The sequence below is a fragment of the Lathyrus oleraceus genome, chromosome 4 (genome assembly GCF_024323335.1).
Source record: "Lathyrus oleraceus cultivar Zhongwan6 chromosome 4, CAAS_Psat_ZW6_1.0, whole genome shotgun sequence".
Classification (NCBI taxonomy): domain Eukaryota; kingdom Viridiplantae; phylum Streptophyta; class Magnoliopsida; order Fabales; family Fabaceae; genus Lathyrus; species Lathyrus oleraceus.
In genome coordinates this window covers 37072977-37100292 of record NC_066582.1, presented here as the reverse complement: position 1 = coordinate 37100292, position 27316 = coordinate 37072977, and the positions used below count along the sequence as shown (strand labels likewise).

Genomic DNA, 27316 nt, shown 5'->3' with positions numbered 1-27316 from the left:
CATAAACATGGCATTCATCATCTCTTGATATGTTCGATTCTTTCTTTCGATCATGCCATTTTGTTGTGGTGTGAGAGGTGCCAAACATTCATGTATTATGTTGTGTTCTTCACAAAATGCATCGAATTTAGTAGAAAAGTATTCACCGCCCCTATCACTCCTAAGGACTTTGATACTTCTACTTAATTGATTTTTCACTTCAGCTTTATAAATTTTAAAGGCATTAAAAGCATCATATTTATGCTTTAAGAGATATACATGTGTGTATCTAGAAGAATCATCGATGAATGTAATAAAATATCTATTTTCTCCACGGGTTAACATGCCATTAAATTCGCACAAATCTGAGTGTACAAGATCAAGTAAATTTGTATTTCTTTCAACATTTTTGAAAAGTTTCTTAATCATCTTTTATTTGACACATAATTCGCATTTTTTGAAATCATTTATATTACATGAAACCAATCCAGATTTAATTAGTCTCTTCATAGAATTAATACCAGAATGTGTTAGTCTATTATGCCATAGAGAAACAGATTCAAGCATGTAAGCGGAAGTAGAAATTTCATTAATAATATTGTCGGTAGTACATAGTTTGATCATTCCCTCAGCGGAATATCCTTTTCTAACAAATACACCATTACGGGTCAAAATAAATTTGCCCGATTCATAAACAGATTTAATGCCCAATTTTCCCAATAAATCCCCACTAACAAGATTCCTATTCATGTCAGGGACATGGAGTACATTGACGAAAGTGACTTTCTTTTCTGAAGTGAAGTTGAATTCGACCGATCTGGTTCCAACAACTTTAGATCTTACTTCATTTCCCATCTGCACTTCTTGTCCATCATTTGTCTCAGAATAGGTTTTGAAAGCAACCTTGTCATAAGAGACATGCACCGTAGCGCATGTATCATACCACCAACCTTAAACTTTGCATTTGATTGCCATAATTCCTCTCACTGTAGCAATTATGTCATCATTTGCATGTACTACATTGATCTCGTTTTTTGACTTGTTGGGTATATAATCTCTAGCATAGTGTCCAGGTTTTCCACAAAAGAAACACCCGTTTTTCAGACCTTTATGACCGCCAAAATTCTTGAATTTGTTATGTTCCTTTTTTGGTCCAAGATGACTCTTTATGCCATCATGTTTCTTCTTTCCCTTGGTGGTCACAACATTGGCTTTAGAAAGACCCGTAGATTCTGATTTCTCCCTCTACTTCGTTTCCTCCTCGATTCAAATATGTTTCTGGATTTTCTCCAAAGAGAAGTCCTAAGAACTGTCCAACAATTTCTTTATGTAGCCTTTCCACGAAGGTGGCAATTTTGCAATGATTGCACCGACTTGAAAGGTCTCAGGGATGTCTATTTTTTCCGCTTTTATTTTATTCACGGGGACTTGCAACTCATGCACTTGGGGAAGAATGAGCTTGCAGTCTATTAATTTAAAATCAAAATATTTAGAAATTAAAAACTTCTTCGTACCTTCCTCTTCGACCTTGAACTTGGATTCGAGTGCTTTCTAGATTTCTATTGCATACAGATTATCCGTATAGAGGTCGTAAAGACGATCAAGCAGTATATTCAGAATATGTCCACGACATAACACTTCGTCCTCCTTACGTTTCTTGCGTTCCTTCTTGACTTCTTCAAAGTCATTTTCTGATGGTTTAGGAATTGGTGCTAAGTTAGAATCTAAGACGTAATGAACCTTCAAGGTAGTCAGTAGGGATGTTATCTTATCTTGCTATCTGGCGTAGTTGGTTCCATCAAAGTGATCCAACTTGACAAGATCCTGATTCATAACTTTGATGCTTGAAACTGCAGCGTCGGAAGCCATTGTGTAAATACTTTTAAGACTGTTAGAAATTTCAACAAGATTAAATGGATCCAGGTTGAATCGTGAACAAAGTCACTTTCCTTAAAAGTATTTCAAGCACTCTCTTTGATGTCTTAGAGTCGGAAAGCAAGAATACCCAGGATAATTCAGCCTTTTAATCGAGTATGCACAAGACAGGTGAAGAACTCGAATGCAAGGAAGTGTGTCTTTAAAAGATTGTTGAAAAGGTATGTTTGATGGTGTTAGAGCATCACTAATGGGAGGCTTTTCCTGAATTGTGGGGGTTGATTTTCTTTCTGGGAAGAGATCTTTGAAATCCATAGATTTTCATAGAGAGACATTAGAAAATCTGGGGAAGAAACAAATCTAAGGTTTTTTCGCCGCCATACACTAGGGTGGATGAGTCACTCTAATAAATCTCATTGATACAAATGACTATTATAAAACTTAGAATATATATATATATATATATATATATATATATATATATATATATATATATATATATATATATATATATATTTTTTTTTTTTTTTTTTTTTTTTTTTTTTTTTTTTTCCTCTTCTTTTCTCCCCATCCCTTTATTAAAATTTATCCTCACCCTCTCCCTCTCCCTCTCCTTATTTAAACCAAACAGACCCTAAATGGGCATCTATTATAATACCAATCCTTATCTATATCTATGACTAATCTAATAGCAATGCTTATTGGAGGCTAAGCCAACGTGGAGTATTTTGTGTTATATGGTAATCTATTGACCCTTTGTTTAATAAAGAGAAATTGATTTGATGGAATAGTTATTACTCCTACTACCACACAACACAACACAACACAAGCCAAACACAGCTATGAGAAAAAAGAATCTTAGAATTGCAGCAGCAGTGTAGTCAGACAGCTAGTATTAGTAGCCAAAAGGAAAGCGTGCTAAATAAGAAACTGCCTCTTCCTCTCTTCAATTTTGCTCTTTCTAAAAGGTAACTTCACTTTCCTTTTTTCTTCTTTTTTTTTTCTGTTGCTTTAATCATAGTTAGATTAGGGTAACTAATTATCATCTAAATACAATTTTTAACAAGGATCAAATGACTGGAACGGAAAAAGAACAAGATGTTTCTAGAGCTGATGTTAATTCTCACTTGCATTCATCAAAATATGATAACAATGGTAGCCAATTTCAGAGGCTGCAATATCAAGTTACAAAACTGTTCAAGGGCTTTTCAAGTCCACCTGAAGTTGAAAATGAAAACAAAACTTACAATCCTGAGATTTTGACTAGTCTCAAGCGTCAATGGGCTGCAAATTTTCAGTTGAAGTATATGGTATGTATGATGCATAATTTGCCAGATTTATATGTTTTCTTTATATAGTATTGTGAGTATGGAATGTGAGGAAAGATTAATGTGCTTGTTAATTGTAGGATTTTTAGCACTTGCTTTTGAGTGTTCTTTTCCTGTGAATTTCATTTATCCGTATGCGAGTCGTATCTCGATTTGATACATCCGCTCTTATTGGTTTCACAGGGTCATAGGTCTTTCAAGAAGCCCTCACAACTGTTTGAAAGCATAGTGGTTGTTGGACTTCACCCGAATTGTGATGTTCAGACACTACATAGACAATTTGTTGATAGAAAATTTGAAGAATCTGCCAAATTGAGAAGTGCACTTGGTTGTCAGAATCAATCTCTTGTAGAACCCAATATTGAACCTCAGGTTGTGATTTTTTGTAGCAGAGACTGAACAATTTTACATATTTTTCTTACTGCCAATGGCACAAGTATTGCTAATTGTTACAAATTTACTTCAATGGCGACCAGAATGTTTTTTGATTACTGTCTTTTTTATTTAGTTTCTCTTAAAATATCTGTATTATGAACACTGTTTCTTCATTTTTTTTCCAGGTCTTGTTTGTTTATCCTCCAGAAAAACCTATGCCTCTTAAATGCAAGGATCTTCTTTCTTTCTGTTTCCCTGGAGGCTTGGAGGTTAGGTGTATGTTTAATGAACTTCTAAGCATATTTAATTTCTTGAAATTAGCAGTAGTTTATATAGGTATGTATAATTTATGTGTAGATATATGGTAAATAAGCAGCAAGGTCAGCCATCTACTTGTCTGACCTGTCTAACATTTCTTTGTTTTCATATCTGAGTAACTTTGTGGAGCTTCTAATTTTATTTTTTTTCGGATATATTTTTAGGTTCGAGCTGTTGAGAGAACCCCTTCTATGAGTGCGTTGAATGAAATTTTTTACGGACAGGTATTTTTGGCTATGTTTTTGTTAAATCTTGACTACCTTTTCTTTTTATACAGTTGGAGAATCTAAAATGATAAATACTGATGACTAAATGTCTGTCTGATATTACAGGAACACCTTAAACAAATGGATCTGTCATTTGTATTTAGGTTACAGGTATTTGTAGCAATTATTATTGTCAATTAGCGGCCACTATCTTATATTTTTGTTTCTTTTGATTGTTATTCTAAGCACTTTGATGTCAATCCTAGAAATAGAGACATTGAAATCTCTTGCAAGATAATGCAATTTTCTTGCTACCAGTGTAACTTAATTGCTGGTTTTCTTTCATCTAAGGAACGGAGATCTAAATATTTGCCATAATGTATGTCTGACGTATTAGATTTGGAAATAAAGGGAAAATATGGTTTATGTGTTTGGACTATTAAAAACTTCTAGATTGCTCTGATTTCTGACTCAAATGTTCATTTGTTTGACTTTGTAGGGTTCTGACAATTCAACACTTTATGGGTGTTGTGTTTTGGTTGAAGAACTAGTGCAAAAGCCCTCTGGATTGCTGTCTCTGATTTCTGACAAGCAACCATCTTACTCTTCTTTAAGACGTTATGTGTTAACCACTCAGAGATGTTACTGCATCCTTTCAAGGCTTCCATTTTTCAAACTGCACTTTGGTGTATTAAATAGGTAGGCATTTGTAATCTGGAGTCATCTGATGTAAGTGGGACGTCGAAGTTATTTGCAACATTTGTGTGCACTAGTTGCATTAAATTTTGAAAGGACTCGGCGAACAGTAGGTTTGTCCTGTTATCCTTGTATGTGTCAAACAAAATAGTGTTAACTGTTAAGTAGTAGTTTCTGTTGTGCAGGGGATTCACTGGGATTAATCTCTACTACATTGTAAAATATGTATAATATTGTGACATTGAATTGTCAATAAGCTCAGCATACTAATTTGGAGATATTTCTGTTTCAATTGGAGATAGAAGGAATTTTCGCATTTTATCAAATCATGCATTATAAATATAGGTTGAAAAGCGCTTGTGGAGAAGAATGGTCAATAGAAAGTTAACTTAAATACTTGTCTACTTGGAAGAATACACACATGCACATGTGCCACAAACACTTCTCATAATAGGTTGCTGCAGAAAATATATAAACCGAATTGATGTCCAAAGATTTGGAGAAACAAATAATATATTGTCAGTCTTAGAATTTGGGTTGGGCTTAACTCATCCCTACCTAACTGACTTGTAAAGTGAAGATTGTTCCCGCTTATAAACACATGTTATTCATGCCATATACTGTCTGATGTGAGATTCTTAACACATCCCTTCACGCCCAACACCATTGAGATTGGTGTGTGGATTTAAGTAGTGCGTGTCAGATTTCAAATGCTCCAGATTATCAGCTCTTTTGGTAGGATTTGTCAGATGAAGTAGGTTTCTAGATTGGAAGATTAAGTTCTATATATTGTGGAACTTAAACTGAAAGTTTTTATCCTGACTTTTGTGTATATGTGTGTGTAGACGTCACACTGCAGATCTATTAGACTGAAATAATGAGTTACAGATAATATATGCTGCCACGCCATATTCTTATGCATGGACTTAAAGCTGTTTACATTATGGCATGCTAGTTTATGTTATGGATTTATGATTTTTTTCTCATTTTATTGTGCTGATATTTCTGTAGCATCTTCACTCAAGAAAGGTTAGAGAAGTTGACGAAAAGTGTTGAAGATTCAAATTTAGAATTTGTTGAAGGTAGCTATGATGAAGAAAACTCAGGGGGAAATTCAGAAAATGTGTTGGTGAGCGATGAAATTATAGAACACGGGTTTCATGAAAGTTCATTGATTTCTCAATCAAGAGTAAGAGCATCTACACCTGAAAACATTGTTGGTGATGGTCACCCGGAGAGCCTAATGGTTGATGGAGAGCTGCAGTCATACAAGGAGAAAATCGATTATGACAGTGTTGTATCTACTGAGCATGAAACTGATAGGACAACAGCCAATGAAGAATATGGCCCTACAGTTTCTGAAGAGAGTGATGATCACCCAGAGAACCTAATAATTGATGGAGAGCTGCAGGGGAAAATCGATAATGACAGTGTGTAATACCCCAAAATTTACCCTTCAGTTTTTCCAAAAAAAAAAAAAAAGGAAAAGAAAAAAAGAAAAAAATAAATAAATAATTAAAATATAACAAATTTTGGGTCTCCCTCATTCCAAGCCCACAAGTCCACGAAAATCAGCTATAAATATAAGAGTTTCAGTAGGGTTTCAGACACTTGGAAATTCCCTGAGAAATAGACTTGGAGTTCACGTGGAGTTTCAAACCTAGGAACTACTCTGCAGCAACCTTCGGGCAGCCCTGAGAAGTTCATTCCGCCTCACGCAAACCCTAAACGTTACTTCGCCAATCCGGCCTTGCCTTCCAATTTTAACAGGTCTCTCATCAGGTATGCCTCTGTTCCTATTACTCTATGCCTCGGGTTGAATACTGAATATATGAGGTAACCTCAGGCTTGGCCCTCAGGGTTATATTTGTGTATGAATATGTGATTTATGCCTTGACTGTTTAACAGTTTCGTTTATGAGGTGAATGCCATAGGATCTGGAATCTTTAACATCGTGCAGGTACCAATGGGAAATCCAAATCCCGCAGGTGCTCGCTAGCCGCTTCGCTAGGCGAGCACGCAGCGAAGCTTCGCTAGGCTTTCGCTAGGCGAAGCAGTCGCGAATGTGACAGTATCTGCTTTATTCCGTTTTGTTCTAACCTGTTCTTTGTGTTGCCATGGCCTTGTTATCTTTTGATTTCAATCCTGTTTGCCTAACCCCTTTTGTTGAGTTTTTGTGAGGGCTCACATATTCTCGCAGGGATACCCTCCGGAGGTTTATTCCGATTTCCCGTACTGATTGGTTTTCTTTGATGGCATCAGCTTGGGAGAATCTCAGGGTTGCTTATCCTTTAATTGCTGTAACTTCGGATCTTGATCCGTGTGGTATTTTACTTCTTCCCTTTTATTTCTACGGTTTCTTAGCTGGAAGACCTCGATAGGAGGCAATGTTTGAGCCCCTTGGTGGCATTTTTTCTATTTCAAGATATATGTTTTGTGTGATGTGATTGTTTCCCCATAGGATGCGAGGCTTCGCATAGCCTCCCGTTTGCATGCCAATTTAGGTAGCACTGTTCCTCCGCCTAGGACTTCCTCTTTGCATGCGCGTTCCTACAACGCAAACAAAACCTAAAACCCAAAGCAACACGTTTACTCCTTCTACTACAGGCGAGTAAGTCTCCAAAGGTCGAGCATCCGGTAGATTGCGTAGTAACGTCGTTCACCCCGTAACATAATCCATAACCCCGTAGTTAGTCGAACTACGGCTTGCTCTGATTCTCATTCCAGATGAGATACGTAGGCATAAGACGCGACGTCTTAGCGAGCACAATTACCCCCAACCCATAGGTCAGCCGAGCTACGAAGACTCTGATTCTCATATTCAGATGAGATACGTATGCAGTGGATGCGACATCCGCGCGAGTCATTTCTCTTAACCTTTTTAGTAAATAGCACATTAGGCAAAACCATACCCTTTAAACAGAAACCGCATAAGTGGATCCCGTAGAGTACTACGGATGCGTAGGGGTGCTAATACCTTCCCTTCGCATAACCGACTCCCGAACCCAAGATTTGGTTGCGAGACCTTGTCTTTTCCTTTCCTCTTTTCAGGTTTACTTCGAGCGTTTCCTTTCCCTCCTTTGGGATGAATAACGCACGGTGGCGACTCTTCTGTCATTTTCTTTCGCCGGTTGTTTTTTTCGCGCACTGTATTTTTCAGATTGCGACAGCTGGCGACTCTGCTGGGGAGTGTAGAAGTTGACCTCTTGCTGGTCCATCTTCCCTAAGCGAGTCCTTCCTAGCTTGTGTGTTTTCTTGTTTATTGAGTGTTCATTCTTTTGTGCAGTTACTTATTTGCCTAATTGCATTCATGTACATATGTTTGCTGTATCTGCTGCTGTTTGTTTGTTTGTTGGGATGGGATGTTCTACGAGAGATAAGCCCATTACCCAGGCTTGAGTGTACACACAGGTTTTAGAGTGGATGTTCATGAGGCTTGCGTGGTATGTTGCTGCGTTAAGTCGTTCGTGAAGAACCACACCCAGACGAGGTTTCTCTTGGATATACTATGTCCTACGGATGTTCCGTAACGACATAATATTCCCCTAGAAATTGTCGACTCTGGTGACCATTTCCCGAGAACTCAGTCGAGGCCTCTCCTCCGAGACGTGATTATGTTAGCTCTGGTGGGCACATTCTCGCTGATCAATCCGAGGACCCCGAGACTGGGAACTTGCTTTAGGATGTCCTGTTGAGGGGAGTCAGTGGAGGTCTTTTATTCCGTAATAATGCCAAACCTTCAATGGTAAACGTATTATTCGCGACTGAAGGGCTGAAGTTGACGAACTTCTGTTCTTAGAACCTACCAGTGAGGGGCGGGCTAAATTCAGGAAACCTTAACCGCCAACCAACCCGGTTTTCTGGAGCAGTGCTTTGATCTCGTATTATATTCCTCAGTGGTTTTCTCTTCAGACAGTGCAACCTGACAAATGCTCAAGCAGATACAGCAATCCTGATTGACACGCCGCTGCATTGCATTCACATCATCACATCATTTGCATTCATATCATTTAACACATGTTTATCCATTTCTAGGGGGTTTACATCTTCTTCTTGATTCCGGTCGGGGTTTTTCCTGGTTCTCTTAAGATGGATATTGGCAGAAAGAGACTCGTCGCCTACAAGTTTCCGGTGGTCTGTTTGGAGCCCATCCAACAACTGATGAAGTTAATGGATCCTGGTTCTCTAGAAGGATTCCGAGAGGATTACGGTTTAATTCTAAGTTTCGTCGCGGTTCTTTCCAAAGATCAACATGATGCTCTCTTCACACTACTGCAGTTCTATGACCCTCCATTGAGGTGCTTCACATTCCCGGATTATGTTTTGGTCCCTACTTTGGAGGAGATTGCCAGTTTTCTCAGAATTCCCATCAAGTCACAGTTGCTATTCTACAGCTCGGAGTGTCTGCCCGATCTCAGCATGGTTGCTTCAACCACATATTTGAGGGAATCAGTTTTGAAGGCTAATATGTGTCAAAAGGGAGAAGTTAACGGTTTTCATCTGAGTTTCTTATTGGGAGAAGCAAAGAAGAAGCTTGAAGATGGTGACCAGAGGGGTTTCAATGCTGTGTTGGCTCTTTGTGTGTATGGGATTGTCTTGTTCCCTAATGTCGCCAAATTTATAGACGTAGATGCCGTACGCCTCTTCGTGTTGGGAAATCCAGTGCCGACCTTGCTGGGAGATTTCTTTCATTCAGTGCACCACAAGAATAAGAATAGAAAAGGAGGATTGTTGAATTGTTGTGCGCCTTTGTTCTATAAGTGGTTCAGTTCTCACCTACCCAAGTCAGGAGCATTCATTGATGTCAAGGACTCGTTGAGTTGGTCAAAGAGATTGATGGGGTTGAGAGCTGAAGATATTTCTTGGTGGTCTGACCGGAGTTTGCTTCGGGCAGATATTATTCACAGTTGTGGGAACTTCCCGAATGTTTCGTTGGTAGGAAGAAAAGGAGGAATCAACTATAATCCTTCTCTGGCAGTTAGACAGTTTGGATATGCCTTAAGAACTCCGCCGGTGGAAAAGGATGTGGAAGAGTCTCTGTTTTTCCATTCTTCGCCTGATTTGACGGTATCCCGTAAGGCAGCTGAGGCCTAGCTCAAGGTGATCAAGAAAGGAAGAATTGTTCTTGGGAAAGGAGATTGTAGAGCTTACCCTCAGTATGGAGAATGGCTTCAAGGAAGAATCGAAGAGTTTGGTCTACCGTTTCCTATTGAAGAACCCTTGTATTCACCTACTCTCGAGCAGTCAGCAACGGTGAGCCGAGAGGAGTATGACAAGTTGAAGAACACCACGGAAGGACTTCAAATCGAGAACTCGGAGTTAAGGGAGAAATTGCAAGACTGTATGCATCGATTCCATGAGTCAGAATATCAGAAGGAGGAAGCCGTCAAATTGCGAGAGGAAGCTGAAAGGAAATTTGCTGTGGAGGTGAATTTCTTCAGGAAGACAGACGAAGCCTTGAGATCATCCAGTTCTGAGTTGAGGCGAGTCAAGCAGCAGTTAATGGATGCTCGTGGTAAATTAGCTGGGTGGCAAGAGCGATGGGATGCATTTTCAACTTCTCGGAAGACAAAGGAGGAAGAGACGGTGGCTGAACTGACTGGTCAGATAGAGAAATTGAAGACTTTGCTGAAGGGGAAGAACCATGAGCTGCTGTGTACCCGATCAACTAATGGTTATATCACAGATCAACTCAATGAGGCTCAAGGATATATCGAAGAACTCAAGACGCTGGCAAGTTTGAAGAAATCCAGACTTGAAGAGGTATTTGGAGAAGATGATGGGAATTACTACAGAGAACACATCAACGAACTGGATGGGATCATTCACAAGAGGAATCTGCTCATCCGGCGTTTGACAGAATCTCCAGATCATCCTGACACGGTGGCGCTACTGGATGAAGTGAGGAACGGTCCTTATGGGTCGCATACAGGAGGCTGATTTCTGATTTGCTTGTTCCTCTCTTTACTTACTGCTTTGGTGTTATGTAGTGATGATCCACAGGCTTGTTGTGGAGATCCTCCTTTGATGTATTTTTGGCTAAGGCCCTTTCCTTGAACTCATTTGTATGATGGTTTCCCTTTATTACATCTTGATCTCAGAAGTTTATCCATGACTCGGCCTTCTTGCACTACCCACCTGATGTGAGACTGGAATCAAGGGGGTAGAATACCTTTTGGAATTGATAAACATGTCATTACATTTACATATTCATTGTCATATCTTGCATAACAGGTACCGCTGCGGTGTTCTCATATTGTTTGGTGTTCCACTAGCAGGATAGCTGACTCAGGCATTCACCGATACGGTACCCGGAGGAATCAACAGAGAGCAATGGAAGGTGTACAAGCAGAGCTCGCTGAGATGAGGGCCCGCATGACCCAATTCATGGATGTGGTTGAAGGGGTGGCTCAGGGACAACAAGAGCTCAGGCAGATAATACAGGGGAATCCCCCTGCTCAACCAGAGACAGTGACTGATCCTCCGGCTGGAGAGGTTAACGGACCCAGTGGACCAGGGCCTATCCCGATCCCGCACGCCAACCCCGGTCAACAGCCCGTTCATGATGATCAGGACGATCAGTTTCCCCCACTTCAGGAAGACTTTGGCATGGGTCATGGCGTAGACCCCATGTTCAGGAGATTGGAAGAGAGGTTGAAGGCAGTGGAAGGACAGAATCCTTTGGGAGTAGACGTTGCTGACTTAGGGCTGGTCCCAGGTGTGAGAGTGCCACCGAAATTCAAAGTCCCGGTCTTTGACAAGTACAAGGGCAACTCTTGCCCCAAGACTCACGTGCAAGCCTATTTCCGTAAAATGGTTGCATACTCTGATGACGAGAAACTACTTATGTACTTCTTCCAGGACAGCCTAGCTGGGGCATCCTTGGAATGGTATATGAGACTGGACAGAGCCCACATCCGTTGCTGGAGGGATTTGGCGGAGGCCTTCGTGAAGCAGTATCAGTATAATGCAGACATGGCTCCGGACAGAACTCAACTTCAGAATCTGTCTCTTAAAAGCAATGAGTGCTTCAGGGAATACGCTCAACGCTGGAGGGAGACAGCTTCCCGTGTTCAGCCCCCTATGCTGGAGAAAGAAATGGCCAACATGTTCATGAATACGTTGCCTGGACCTTATCTGGAGCGCCTGGTGGGGTGCAATGCTTCCAACTTTGCTGATGTGGTCTCTACCGGAGAGAGGGTGGAGAATTACCTGAAGACCTGCAAGATCCAAAGTGGAGGAGGATCTTCGTCAGGGGTAAAAAAGCCGTTCGTTGGAGGGCATAAGCAAAGAGAGGGGGGAGTGAATTCTTTGGCTTCCTATCAGAACAGAGGTGTTAGAAGGAATAATTTTCAGAATTATCATCAACAACCGTATGTTGCGACGGTGACCATTCCAGCTGCAGCGCCACTACAACAACAACCACCGCAGCGTCAACCAGCTCAGTATCAACAGCAGCAACAACCGGGTAACAGACCCGCTTATCAACAGAGACAAAGGATGATGGACCGGCGTTTCGACACTATTCCAATGTCGTACGCCCAGTTACTTTCTAGTCTTCAACAACTACAGCTTGTGCAACTGCGCACTCTGGCTCCTCCTGTTGGTAGACTTCCGGTGGGTTACGACGCCAACGCTAGGTGTAGCTTCCACTCTGGGGCACCTGGCCACAATATTGAGAACTGCAAAGCTTTTAAGCACGTAGTTCAGGACCTCATAGATTCAAAGGCCATCGACCTTGCACCGGCTCCGAATGTCGTTAACAATCCCATGCCCCAGCATGGTGGTGCGAATGTTAACATGGTAGAGGGAAGAGCCAAGTTCATTAAGGATGTGTTGAAGTTGAAGACTCCGGTGTCGGATATCAAAGGATGCTTGCTGAAGGCCGATGTTTTCCCCGGTTGTGGGAAAGTTTGTTTGGATTGTGCTGCACAGGAGAAGGGTTGTTTGAAACTACAGCAAGGTATCCAGGCCTTGCTCGACAAGGGTATCCTCCAGGTTGAAGATTTGTCTGTCCGAGAGTTTATGGAAGGGGTTGAGGAAGAAGGGTTTGAAGGTGCTACTGAAGAGTTCCTAGATGTTGTTCCTGCTGATTCTGCAGTCCATGATGATGTATTTACTCTTTCCAATACGGTTGACTCTTTTGTATTTGAACTTGATTCCGATGTTTCGGATGTTCATGCTCCAACAAATGAGGTTTCTGAGTACGACTGTGACATTGCAACTATAACTATTTTCTATCCAACTAATCAGATCAGTGTGCCAGAAGCGCAACCCGCGCCACCAATGCGACGACCTACTATGACCATCACAACCCCTGGTCCTTTACCCTTCACCAGTGAAAGGGCCATTCCATGGCATTATGGGGGGAGCGTGTATACGCACGATCATAAGGTGGAACGGCCACTAAAAGTAGAAGAGGGTCAGAAGCCTGAACTTGAAGGTCCCGCAGTGGATAATGTTGGTGGAATCTGGCGATTCACCAGGAGTGGTAGATTGCTCTCACCACCGGTTACCCAAGCTGATAATGCTGATGCTGTGGCGAAAACCAAAGGCAAGCAAGTCGTGAATGAGGGTACCTCTGCACCCCAAGATGGTTCTGAGCCCACTTTTGCAAAGGACGTGGACGAGTTTCTAAGAATCATAAAGAAAAGCGATTACAAGGTAGTCGATCAGTTGATTCAGACTCCGTCCAAGATATCCATTCTCTCACTCCTATTGTGTTCGGAGGCACACAGGGAGGCACTTCTGAAGGTTCTTAATGCTGCATATGTACCTCAGGAGATCTCAGTGAACCAACTAGAAGGGATCGTTGCCAATGTCCATACAAGCAACGGGTTGGGTTTTACTGATTCTGACTTAACACCAGCTGGACGCAATCATAACAAGGCTCTGCACATCTCATTGGAATGCAGAGACACCATGTTATCTCATGTTCTGGTGGATACAGGTTCCTCTCTCAATGTGCTACCCAAGAGGGCCCTGTCGAGGTTAGAAGTAGAGGGTTTGGTCTTGAAACCTTCAGATCTTATGGTGAGAGCCTTCGATGGTTCTAAGAGATCGGTGTTTGGAGAGGTGGAATTGCCAATTCTGATTGGATCACAAACCTTCAACACTGTCTTCTACGTGATGGATATCAGTCCTTCCTACAGTTGCCTGCTGGGTCGGCCTTGGATCCATAATGCTGGGGCAGTCTCTTCAACTCTACATCAGAAGGTTAAGTTTCCGGTCAACGGACGAATTATCACCGTCTGTGGTGAGGAGGACATCCTGGTCAGTAACCTGTCTACATTCAAGTATGTAGAAGTAGGAGGTGAAATTCATGAGACTCTATGTCAGGCTTTTGAGTCAGTTCAAATCAAGGATGCAGCTCCGGTGGAAGAGGTTAAAGCGGGTGCCTCTATCTCATCCTTTAAGCAGGCACGGGCCGTGGTGGATTCAGGTGTTGCTTCTGGTTGGGGGCGTCTGTTGGAATTACCAGTGAAAGAGGATAAGTTCGGGATTGGGTACCAGCCAACTCTGACTTCTACAACTTCAGCACTTCAGACTCTTCAGGGGCCGATCACTTTCTCTAGTGCTGGCATCATTCAGTATGGTCAAGTCTCTGCAGTCAACGAAGAAGATGGGGATAGTGACTGCGACATCAACAACTGGGTGCGTCCGAGGATCCCGGGTGAAGTCATCAACAATTGGTCTTCTGAAGAGATTGTTCAAGTCACTCTTCTCGAAGAGTAATTTTCTTTGTTTATTCATGCATATCCAAGTCTTACGTTCCGCCCAGGGCGTAATGACTCATTGTAGGGCCCATCTATGTGACACTTGCATTTTTATCATAAATAAAGGACGTATTTTCGCATTCAAATATTTCGTTCCTTGTCTTTCTATTTTTGCAGTTTTTCAAAGAAAAATATATAATAAAAAAAAATAATAATAAAAAAAAATGGCAATGTTTTGTTTAGTTTCCATATTTTTTTTCACACTCATAAGCACATACCATCACTCATGCAGATGCACATCACCGGATCCTATTGATAACGGTTCTGCTATGGCTCGCTTCGACTTTGAAAATCCAATCTTTCAAGCTGAAGAAAAGGATGATGAAGATTGTGAACTCCCTGAAGAACTTGCCAGGTTGTTGAAACAAGAGGAAAGGGTTATTCAACCGCATCAAGAGTTTGTTGAAGTGATTAATCTCGGCACCGAAGACGCCAAGAGAGAAATCAAAATAGGGGCTGCTTTGGAAGATAATGTGAAGAAAGGGCTGATTAAATTGCTGCAAGAATACATTGACATCTTCGCCTGGTCTTATCAGGACATGCCTGGGCTGGACACAGACATCGTGGTACACCGCTTGCCTCTCAAAGAAGGTTGTCCTCCGGTCAAGCAGAAGCTCAGAAGAACAAGACCAGAGATGGCTGTCAAGATAAAGGAAGAAGTGCAAAAGCAGTTGGATGCAGGGTTTCTAGCAGTCACCAATTATCCGCCATGGGTTGCAAACATCGTCCCAGTACCTAAGAAGGATGGAAAGGTACGGATGTGTGTCGACTATCGGGATCTGAACAGAGCTAGCCCTAAAGATGATTTCCCATTACCTCACATCGACGTTTTGGTGGATAATACAGCTCAGTTCTCGGTATTCTCCTTCATGGACGGCTTTTCTGGCTATAACCAAATCAAGATGGCACCAGAAGACATGGAAAAGACAACTTTCATAACCCCGTGGGGCACCTTCTGCTACAAGGTGATGCCGTTTGGTCTGAAAAATGCCGGAGCAACATATCAACGAGCTATGGTAACTCTGTTCCATGATATGATTCATCATGAAATCGAGGTTTATGTGGATGATATGATTGCCAAATCTCAGACAGAAGAAGAACATTTGGTGAATTTGCAGAAATTATTTGAGCGTTTGAGGAAATTCAAGCTGAGGCTTAATCCGAACAAGTGCACTTTCGGGGTGAGATCGGGAAAATTGCTGGGTTTTATTGTTAGCGGAAAAGGGATTGAGGTGGATCCCGACAAAGTAAAAGCAATACAGGAAATGCCTGAGCCAAGAACAGAGAAGCAAGTCCGTAGTTTCTTAGGGAGGTTGAACTACATTGCAAGGTTCATCTCTCACCTAACAACCACGTGTGAGCCAATTTTCAAATTGCTGAGGAAAGATCAGGCTATCAGGTGGAATGAAGATTGTCAAAGGGCTTTCGAGAAGATAAAAGAGTATCTACAGAAACCTCCGATCCTTATACCTCCAGTTCCTGGGAGACCTCTGATAATGTACCTATCAGTGACTGAGAACTCGATGGGGTGTGTATTGGGACAGCATGACGAGTCTGGTCGAAAAGAGCATGCCATATACTACCTTAGCAAAAAGTTTACCGACTGTGAAATCAAATATTCGCAGCTTGAGAAAACTTGCTGTGCTTTGGCCTGGGTTGCTCGCCGACTGAGGCAGTATATGTTGAACCATACTACCTTGTTGATTTCTAAGATGGATCCAGTGAAATACATATTCGAGAAGCCAGCTCTCACCGGAAGGGTCGCTCGTTGGCAAATGATTTTAACAGAGTATGATATTCAGTACACGTCACAGAAGGCCATCAAAGGGAGTATTCTGTCAGACTACCTTGCCGAGCAACCGATTGATGATTATGAGCCAATGAAGTTTGAATTCCCTGATGAAGACATCATGTTCCTCAAGATGAAAGACTGTGAAGAGCCAGTTGTTGAGGAGGGACCTGATCCAAACGAAAAGTGGACTTTGTTGTTTGATGGGGCTGTCAATACTAGAGGAAATGGAATTGGTGCTGTCATTACAACTCCGAAAGGTGCCCACATACCTTTCACCGCTCGTTTGACTTTTGAGTGCACAAATAATGAAGCTGAGTACGAGGCCTGTATCTTGGGCATTGAGCAAGCCATTGATCTGAGAATCAAGACTCTGGACATCTTCGGAGATTCAGCTCTGGTGATTAATCAAGTGAATGGTGATTGGAATACTCTCCAGCCCACTCTGGTCCCCTACAGAGATTACACGAGAAGACTGTTGACTTTCTTCACAACGGTAAAATTGTATCATATACCTCGTGATGAGAACCAGATGGCAGACGCACTTGCTACTCTATCCTCCATGATCAAGGTAATTCGTTGGAACCATGCTCCCAGGATCGATGTGATGCGCCTTGACAGGGCCGCGTATGTGTTTGCTGCTGAACTGGTAGTCGATGACAAGCCCTGGTATCACGATATCAAGTGCTTTCTGAAGAATCAAGAGTACCCTGCAGGGGCATCCAACAATGACAGAAAGACTTTGAGAAGATTGGCAGGCAGTTTCTTCTTGAACAAAGACGATGTGTTGTATAAGAGGAACTTCGACATGATTTTGCTCAGATGTGTGGACAGACACGAGGCGGACATGTTAATGCAGGAAGTTCATGAAGGTTCCTTCGGTACTCATGCCGGTGGACATGCGATGGCTAAGAAATTGTTGAGAGCGGGTTATTATTGGATGACCATGGAATCAGATTGTTTCAAGTATGCTCGGAAGTGTCATAAATGCCAGATTTATGCTGATAAGGTGCATGTACCGCCGAATCCTCTGAATGTGATGTCTTCGCCGTGGCCGTTTGCCATGTGGGGTATTGACATGATTGGAAAGATTGAGCCGACTGCTTCCAATGGGCATCGCTTCATCCTTGTTGCCATCGACTATTTCACCAAATGGGTCGAGGCAGCGTCGTTCGCGAATGTCACCAGACATGTGGTTGCCCGTTTCATCAAGAAAGAAATTATTTGTCGCTATGGGATTCCCGAAAGAATCATTACTGATAATGGTTCTAATCTCAACAACAAAATGATGAAGGAGTTGTGTCAGAACTTCAACATTCAGCATCACAATTCTTCCCCTTACCGCCCTAAGATGAATGGCGCTGTTGAGGCGGCAAATAAGAACATAAAGAAGATTGTGCAGAAGATGGTCGTCACGTACAGAGATTGGCATGAGATGCTACCTTTCGCCTTGCATGGGTACCGTACTTCAGTACGTACATCGACCGGGGCAACCCCCTACTCCCTTGTGTATGGTATGGAAGCAGTCCTACCTGTTGAAGTGGAGATTCCTTCCCTAAGAGTCTTGTTGGATGTCAAGCTAGACGAAGCTGAATGGATTCGGACAAGGTTCAATGAGTTGAGTCTTATCGAAGAGAAGCGAATGGCAGCCATTTGTCATGGGCAGTTGTATCAGAGTCGGATGAAGAGAGCTTTTGATCAGAAGGTGCGTCCTCGTTGTTTCCAAGTCGGAGATTTAGTGTTGAAAAGGATCCTTCCTCCTCAGACAGATCACAGGGGCAAGTGGACTCCTAACTATGATGGACCGTATATTGTCACCAAGGTTTTTGATGGTGGGGCCCTAATGCTTGCAACTATGGAGGGCGAAGACTTCGCTTCCCCTGTGAACTCAGACGCAGTTAAAAAATACTTCGCATAAAATAGACCCGCTGGACAGTAAAAAGAATAGTCCAGGCAAAAATGGGCATCCCGGCGAACCAAGAAAATGGAAAGGTTCGGGCAAAAATTAGGGATCAAAAAATAAAAAAAGATTGTACACCCGGTAAGTTGAAAACCTGAAAAGGCAACTTAGGCAAAAATGGGTATCCCGGTGGATCGAAAACCCGAAAAGGGCGATCCAGGCAAAAGTTAGGGATTAAGCGAATGACTGCGTTCTGAGTAGCTCTGAATCTCATCTCGTGCCAATGACTGGAAATTTTTGAAGGATAGGAAACAATCCAATCACTCTTTCAGAAAGCTGATCATCTGGAGGATCTTGAAGACGGGCAAGTCATAGCCGAATTGGAACCCAATAGAAATCCACTTCACATTGCCATTAGATTAATTTTTGTTTTATCTATTGTGCGATTACCTCTTTCCAGGGATTGCCTCTTAATGTAAATGCCTATTCAGAGGCCATTCAATCAATAAAATCATGTTATTCAGTATATCTCTGTTTTCATTTTCATTTTACTGTTTTGTTTGCAAAAATGACGTCCGAATTTTTGATAAACATTGCATCATGACACATAAGGGCTTTACAGGTACATGCTCAATAAACATTTAAAATTGCTGTAAATTTTAAGTGCTTTGGATCGTCTATTCAGAACAGATACCCTCGGGGCATTTCCTTAAAATCCCCTTGCAGATGATCGTGAATATCTTCCCCAGTGAAGTCGCCAACAGACAAATTCGGTGTCTTATCCCTGCAGAGCTGATCAGAGTGTTGGATTCTTCAATCCCCAGCAGTTTCTCACCACCGTACTTCCCCAAGCGGTTGTTTCAGGACATACACTCCCCAGTAGAGTTGACAGTGCCAGACTATATATCCCCAGCGGAGTTGACAGCGCCAGACTGTATCTTTCCAGCAGAAGTGGCTGCTCCTTAGAGTTCGATGCCAGATCGATAGTCCCAATGCCAGATCCATGGGTTCTTTTCTTGAAGCAGAACCTCGGTACCGTATCAGTGTTTGCTCCCCCTGCTGAGTCATCTCTCGCAAATCGTGGTTGCCAAAACCATTGTAGCTTTCCTCAGCAGCAGGCTTCCAATGCCATTCTTTCCCCGATCAGAGTCTCGGTATGGCCAGAACACCGCATGGCTAGTCATCTCCCCACAGAGTTCTTTGCGCTGTGCATCTCCAACAGCCTTGCCAGAGCCCAGAAGATGGTGATCGTTTCCCCAGCAGATCCCCTTGCCTCGGCTTGGCATTCTACCCAGCATTTCGCATCCCTGCATGTAGAATCATATTGCATTGCATCCTTCCAAATCGCGTAGCATTTCCATTTTCATGGAGCATTACGCCATTGAAAAATTCAAACATATGCATGTAAACATAAAACATTCTCGGTATCCCAAGTGATAAGCTAGAAGTTGTTTCCAGTACTCAGACTGAAGATTGTTCATGACTTAACTTTGTGTCATTGGCCCAGGCGCCGCCTCTATTATCGTTCCCTATTTCTGCCGATGCTGACAGGCATGAAGTTTTCCGGTATCCAGACCGAAGTGACGTTCAGGCCAGTTTTCCGGTGTCCAGACCGAAGTGGCGTTCAGGCCAGTTTTCCGGTATCCAGACCGAAGTGGCGTTCAGGCCAGTTTTCCGGTATCCAGACCGAAGTGGCGTTCAGGCCAGTTTTCCGGTATCCAGACCGAAGTGGCGTTCAGGCCAGTTTTCCGGTATCCAGACCGAAGTGGCGTTCAGGCCAGTTTTCCGGTGTCCAGACCGAAGTGGCATTCAGGCCAGTTTTCCGGTATCCAGACCGAAGTGGCGTTCAGGCCAGTTTTCCGGTGTCCAGACCGAAGTGGCGTTCAGGCCAGTTTTCCGGTATCCAGACCGAAGTGGCATTCAGGCCAGTTTTCCGATATTCAGATCGAAGTGGCGTCCAGGCCAGTGTTCCAATGATCAGATCGAAATCCTTTCCAGTATTCAGACTGATGAGCGGCATTCAGGCCATGGTTATTTCTGTGTTACCATTTATTTTGGTATCCAATTTAACATTCTTTTTTCGATATTCAGACTGACTTTCACCGTACCAGACGGATTCTTCTTTCAAGACCACCTCTTTGCCGATTTTGACAGACATTGTTACTTCACTTCACTTCAGTGCAAATTTTTGGGCTTTTATTGTATTCAATCCCTTGATACCTCGAAAGCACGAAAGCAGCTGTCATCTTCCTTCCGGGTCTCCAGTTGATTGAATAGGGGCAGCTGTAATACCCCAAAATTTACCCTTCAGTTTTTCCAAAAAAAAAAAAAAAAAAAAAGAAAAAAAGAAAAAAATAAATAAATAATTAAAATATAACAAATTTTGGGTCTCCCTCATTCCAAGCCCACAAGTCCACGAAAATCAGCTATAAATATAAGAGTTTCAGTAGGGTTTCAGACACTTGGAAATTCCCTGAGAAATAGACTTGGAGTTCACGTGGAGTTTCAAACCTAGGAACTACTCTGCAGCAACCTTCGGGCAGCCCTGAGAAGTTCATTCCGCCTCACGCAAACCCTAAACGTTACTTCGCCAATCCGGCCTTGCCTTCCAATTTTAACAGGTCTCTCATCAGGTATGCCTCTGTTCCTATTACTCTATGCCTCGGGTTGAATACTGAATATATGAGGTAACCTCAGGCTTGGCCCTCAGGGTTATATTTGTGTATGAATATGTGATTTATGCCTTGACTGTTTAACAGTTTCGTTTATGAGGTGAATGCCATAGGATCTGGAATCTTTAACATCGTGCAGGTACCAATGGGAAATCCAAATCCCGCAGGTGCTCGCTAGCCGCTTCGCTAGGCGAGCACGCAGCGAAGCTTCGCTAGGCTTTCGCTAGGCGAAGCAGTCGCGAATGTGACAGTATCTGCTTTATTCCGTTTTGTTCTAACCTGTTCTTTGTGTTGCCATGGCCTTGTTATCTTTTGATTTCAATCCTGTTTGCCTAACCCCTTTTGTTGAGTTTTTGTGAGGGCTCACATATTCTCGCAGGGATACCCTCCGGAGGTTTATTCCGATTTCCCGTACTGATTGGTTTTCTTTGATGGCATCAGCTTGGGAGAATCTCAGGGTTGCTTATCCTTTAATTGCTGTAACTTCGGATCTTGATCCGTGTGGTATTTTACTTCTTCCCTTTTATTTCTACGGTTTCTTAGCTGGAAGACCTCGATAGGAGGCAATGTTTGAGCCCCTTGGTGGCATTTTTTCTATTTCAAGATATATGTTTTGTGTGATGTGATTGTTTCCCCATAGGATGCGAGGCTTCGCATAGCCTCCCGTTTGCATGCCAATTTAGGTAGCACTGTTCCTCCGCCTAGGACTTCCTCTTTGCATGCGCGTTCCTACAACGCAAACAAAACCTAAAACCCAAAGCAACACGTTTACTCCTTCTACTACAGGCGAGTAAGTCTCCAAAGGTCGAGCATCCGGTAGATTGCGTAGTAACGTCGTTCACCCCGTAACATAATCCATAACCCCGTAGTTAGTCGAACTACGGCTTGCTCTGATTCTCATTCCAGATGAGATACGTAGGCATAAGACGCGACGTCTTAGCGAGCACAATTACCCCCAACCCATAGGTCAGCCGAGCTACGAAGACTCTGATTCTCATATTCAGATGAGATACGTATGCAGTGGATGCGACATCCGCGCGAGTCATTTCTCTTAACCTTTTTAGTAAATAGCACATTAGGCAAAACCATACCCTTTAAACAGAAACCGCATAAGTGGATCCCGTAGAGTACTACGGATGCGTAGGGGTGCTAATACCTTCCCTTCGCATAACCGACTCCCGAACCCAAGATTTGGTTGCGAGACCTTGTCTTTTCCTTTCCTCTTTTCAGGTTTACTTCGAGCGTTTCCTTTCCCTCCTTTGGGATGAATAACGCACGGTGGCGACTCTTCTGTCATTTTCTTTCGCCGGTTGTTTTTTTCGCGCACTGTATTTTTCAGATTGCGACACAGTGCTATGCCTACGGAGCATGAAACTGATATGACAGTAGTCAAAGAACAATCTGGCCCTATAATATGTGAAGACAATGATGACAATCCGGAGAACCTAATGGTTGATGGAGAGCTGCAGTCTTATAAGGAGAGAATTGGTTATGACAGTGTTGTGCCTACTGAGCATGAAATTGATAGGACAGAAGTCAAAGAAGAATCTGGCACTACAATTTTTGAAGATAGTGATGGCCACCCAGAGATATTGGTTGATGGAGAGCTGCAGTCTTATAAGGAGAGAATCGATTATGACAGTGCTGTGCCTACCGAACATGAAACTGATAGGAAAATAGCCAAAGAAGAATCTGGCCCTACAATAACTGAAGACAGTGATCAGTATGGAGATGCTTTTGCAACCAATAAGGAATTAGAAGATAGTAATTTACCCAATGCTATTTTGCCCCTCCTGCGTTCTTGCCAGTACGAAAGCTCTGAATCATCCTGCAGGTTCGTGGCTCTTAAACATAAATGTGTTACAAAAAAATATATGCTGCTTTAAGTTTGATCTATTTGCTATCTTTTTTTTCCTAGTTGATAGTGTTTTTCTCTTTTGATGGAGTAAGAATAGAGTGAAGTGCGTAGTTTTTTTAAACCAAAATATTTGAATCCCATGATTGCTTTCATAGCACTCTCTTTTGAGGTTCTTATGTGTCTTATGGAAGTTAACCAAAATTAGAATATCTACAATCTTAACTAATTTATGATGTTTTTTGATATATCCTTATAGGGAAACATTTTGTCCTCAAATTGTTTTACCTTTCATTTAAATGATGAATCTTCGACATACTTTATGCAGTTTTCAAGGCTCACCTTGTGAAGACAGAAATTTCAGGAGGGATATTGATGATAATGAGACAGAAGATGCATCTTTTTCCTGCCAAGAGAAGTTAAATGACTTAAATGATATTCTTGAATGGGCCATGGTTTGTAGTTTAAGAAGCATCTATATCTGTTATTTTCCTTGTCTATGGAGACAATTTTTATAGTTAGTGGTATTTACCAATTTGCAGGAAAATGACCATGGACCACTACAAATTATATGCGAGTATTACCGGCTAAATTGTCCTGCCAAGGGTTCAGCACTTACATTTCATCCTTTGGAGCACCTGCATCCCTTGGAATATCATAGACCAGCCGGAACAGTACCATGTCGTACTGGTTCAATATTTGATTTGAAAAGTTGCAGTACCGGTCCAGAGTTAGCTGATGTATGCTATCATAGTAACTTTTGAATGGATAAGCTTGTTTTTATATTAGTTCAGATTCAAGATTTGAGTATTAAAGCATCATTCGGTTTAGGAGTCATATGCTCATCAAACTTAAGATTACATTGTTGTTTGTTCCTCTCAGGCACATAACACTCCCGTGGTAGAAGAGGCAACTTCGTTATCTGTATGGACTATAGCATGCTTATGTGGTACCTTAAGACTTGAAAATGTATGTTTTATGCTCTGTTATCATCTTTTAGAGTTTGATAACTATGAACTGGAGGTATTAACATGCTAACCAATTGTTTGTCCGTTTTGAATTCTGCAGGTATTAACATTCTTAGCAGGAGTTCTCCTGGAAAAGCAGATAATTGTTGCCTGTTCTAATTTGGTATGTCTGGCACCTCAGATTAAGTGTAACAATATTGTGTCGATGAATACTTGTAATATTTTAATGTTGAACTTGCTGCGTTGCTGTGGGTTATATGAGTAAAAAGGTTATATATTGTTTTGTCCTTTGAAAACATTCTTGTTCCCTTATTGATTGGTCTCCACACACTATTTGGAACAATAACAATTATATTTTGATTTTGATTTCTTCTCATCGTTGTTTTGTCAAGTACTCATACATTATTGCAATTTTTGAATAAAAAAGTTGCATTGAATATATAAACGATCATCTACAAATCTAAAAGCATTTTGCATAAAAAAAGTTGCATTGAATTTTTCTTTTTTTTCTTTTTCATCTCATCAGTAATTTTGCTATCATGTTCATGGTCTCTGTAGCGTGCGACTGCATTATTATCCTCTAGTTTTACAAGTTAGTCGGTCTCACTCTGGTATATGTAAATGATTATCCTGTGTAATTATATGGATGATTATGCTTCACACTCAATCCTTGGGACGAAAATTCGGCTAATAGTCCGTGTTAGACATAATTTTTCTGACTTATGTTTTAAAGTTTATAATCCTTCTTTCATGACCAGGGAGTCCTATCTGCTTCAGTTTTATCAGTTATTCCGCTAATCCAGCCCTACCGATGGCAAAGCCTGCTAATGACAGTTTGAGTTCTTTCTCTTTTTCTATATTAAAGTGAACAAGTTTACTCATGTTATTAAAATATATTTTTTTCACCTTACGGTGTCTGATAAGAACATGATCTACCAGGTTTTACCAAATGACATGCTTGATTTTTTAGATGCACCTGTTCCTTACATAGTGAGTATTCTTATCTTCTGTTTTCTTTTCTTCTTTTTCTGAATGGCGTATTCTTATCTTCTTGATTTAACATTATCATCCATTGGAAGATAAAATTAGATTTGCTAGTCGAATTTGAGTTTTAAATTTTGTTTCAAGTTCATCTTAACCACCATTTAATAATACCATTGCTGGTGTCTCTGATTGCCTAAAAAATTCATCCTCTAGGTTGGTATCAAGAACAAGATCAGTGAAGTCCAGTCGAAGTTTACCAATGTTATTGTGGTTGATGCCGACAGAAACCAGGTTTGTGTTTTTAATGTAGCTTTTCAATGATGGTAAAAATCGACTTATTAATAAGTAGAAACATGTGTCACAACTTATTAACCATTCACTAACGTAATTAACTGCAATTTTGAATGCTACTAGCCGCTATTGTGAACGTTATTAGCCATGATTGTCTAGTGTTCAATTAAACATGATATTCATTGAACCATCCACTAAATGTAATTAATCGTGTCTGATCAGATGTTCTTTTAATACATTAATCCTTCCTAGGAATGAAATGGAGCCAAGCTACTTCGTTAATATGTTTTTCATGTACTTATCTTATAATTTGTTGCAATAGGTGAAGTCACCAACACTACCACAACTGCCAAGACAGAAAGAGCTAATATCGTGTTTACGCCCTTATCACGACACTCTTGTAGGAGAAAGTTACTTGGGAAAGAGAAGGCCAGTGTATGATTGCACAGAATCGCAGGTGTGCCCTTAAATAAAAATTCAAGTGCATCCTCAGAAAGATTCAAGTAGATATCTGATTTTTTACAGTTGTTCTTATGAGCATTAGTGTCTCTACAGATTGGAGCTGCCAAGGGGTTCCTTTCGGTGTTGCGGTCTTATCTGGATTCTCTTTGCTATAACATCCGTTCTCACACAATTACCAATGTACAATCAAACGACGATAAGGTCTGTATTTCATTCTCAGCAGCAAATGAAGTTAGATATGTGTTGATGATTTGTAGTTTTTGTACCTCTAGGTATCTTTGCTTTTGAAGGAGAGTTTCATCGGCTCATTCTCGTATCGTGATCAACCTTTCATGAAGGTTTATTTCTTTACCTTACATCATGCTTTATGCTAACTATGTAAACAATTTTACTGTTCTGTTGTTGTATTCAGATTACTAATCCAGATTTATTAAACTCTGTTGCTTTGTGCTAAACAGCTCTTCGTCGATACACAGCTTTTTTCTGTACACACAGACATTATGCTCTCTTCTTTACAAAACGAATAGAGCAACCATGCAAAACATTCTGGAAATATCATTGTATTGTTTCAAGCGTGAACATAAGCAAGGTTGTGAAAATCACGATCTAGATCTTAAAATCTTGAGCGAAAGTTCAGTGTTGTATAATTTTTTTATGGAGTTAAAATCTTGAATGAAACTTCACTTGTAAATAATTATTATTTGAATTATATATTCAATTCTAAATTACATAGTAAAGTTAAATATTTAGAGCTATGGAAAGACTTGTATATCATGGTTCAATTGGTTCAAGTTCAACCGGTAACACTGTTCGGTTCAATCTGGTTACAATACTGTATTTTATGGTCATAATCATGTTAGGAAAAAAAAAAGCTACTTCATCTCATTAAGTGTTGTTACTGACAATGGCGTTTGAGATCAGAGACAACATGGTCTGAATTGGAAGGTTGTTTGTTTGTTTAAAGGTTTTGTGTATTGCCCCTGTCCTGCTTTTTTTGTATATAGAAAATAGATATCTTTGTCTAGCTAAGTTACTGTACTTTTTGTTACCCTACTTGAAAGTACAATTATAAAAAATAAATAATTTTATTTTAGAAATTGAAAAATAATATATTTTATAATTTATTAAAGTGACATTCATTTCATAATGCAGAATATCTTTTTTAAAAAAATAATAAAAAATAATTTTTTTAAAGGACAATGACAAAAGAACTGAAAAGACTAACAACAAAAAAAAAGTACAAAAACATATTGAAATCACTCAATTGTATTTGTACCATAGAAATATACAACATTAGAATTTAAAATGTTGAAGATACTGTTGCTGGCATTACAGAAAGATACAAAGATTGAAGAGTACTGTTTAATGTCTACTTGGTGTGATTGCAATAGCACAAGTTGAGGACATGATCACACTATTTGTGTGGAATCAAAAGTGTGGTGGTCCATGTTGTAATGGTTGATTTTAAAACCAGAATGCTTCAGCAAAGATACCGGGGTTTTCCCTTCTGGCTGTTACATTAATGGAAACATTTTATGTGTCCTTCTTGTCTGGGACAGTTTTTTCTTCTTAAATGCTCTACTCTTTTGAGTAATTTGGTAGTTTTGTTTTGATTAAGTGTTTGTACTTTAAATTCATTGATTGCCGAATATAATTGAGGTGCATGCATGCTTTATTAGGGACCAATGTTATGCCACTGTGTTTTCATAAAGTTGAACATGTAGTATAATGGAAGGGGTACAGTTGCTTTGCTTCCACTTTTTTCTTATTAACTTTTGTTTTGTTTTGTTCATAATATTATTTATCAACGTTTCATGGAGTGGTTTATTGCTTTTTCTAGGA

General features: G+C 40.9%; 2 protein-coding genes across 7 annotated transcripts; both read left to right on the top strand.

The window, feature by feature from the left end:
• The first annotated feature begins 2528 nt into the window (after positions 1-2528).
• LOC127138676 (uncharacterized) lies at positions 2529-26211 on the top strand. Of its 4 annotated transcripts, none has more exons than XR_007808834.1 (20): positions 2529-2822; positions 2922-3164; positions 3366-3554; positions 3743-3826; positions 4040-4099; positions 4208-4252; positions 4581-4780; positions 5789-6210; positions 22268-22748; positions 23098-23224; positions 23312-23509; positions 23652-23738; positions 23838-23900; positions 24496-24570; positions 24677-24727; positions 24935-25012; positions 25335-25469; positions 25568-25675; positions 25732-25812; positions 25933-26061. XR_007808834.1 is itself a non-coding variant. In XM_051065170.1 (20 exons), the coding sequence occupies exons 2-20, from the start codon at positions 2928-2930 to the stop codon at positions 25999-26001; spliced, it is 2775 nt and encodes a 924-aa protein (XP_050921127.1). In that variant the 5' UTR covers positions 2529-2822; positions 2922-2927; the 3' UTR covers positions 26002-26211. The 4 variants fall into 4 exon arrangements, 3 of the variants coding, with proteins under 3 accessions (XP_050921127.1, XP_050921128.1, XP_050921130.1); XM_051065170.1 differs by having other exon boundaries at positions 25747-25812; positions 25933-26211; XM_051065171.1 differs by having other exon boundaries at positions 2530-2822; positions 3024-3164; positions 25747-25812; positions 25933-26211.
• LOC127138675 (uncharacterized) lies at positions 6217-18768 on the top strand. Of its 3 annotated transcripts, XM_051065169.1 has the most exons (3): positions 6217-6559; positions 7040-7102; positions 11053-14623. In XM_051065169.1, the coding sequence occupies exon 3, from the start codon at positions 11111-11113 to the stop codon at positions 14510-14512; it is 3402 nt and encodes a 1133-aa protein (XP_050921126.1). In that variant the 5' UTR covers positions 6217-6559; positions 7040-7102; positions 11053-11110; the 3' UTR covers positions 14513-14623. The 3 variants fall into 3 exon arrangements, with proteins under 3 accessions (XP_050921126.1, XP_050921125.1, XP_050921124.1); XM_051065168.1 differs by having other exon boundaries at positions 6225-7102; positions 11056-14623; XM_051065167.1 differs by lacking the exon at positions 11053-14623 and adding an exon at positions 14786-18768 and having other exon boundaries at positions 6231-7102.
• Positions 26212-27316: the final 1105 nt, after the last annotated feature.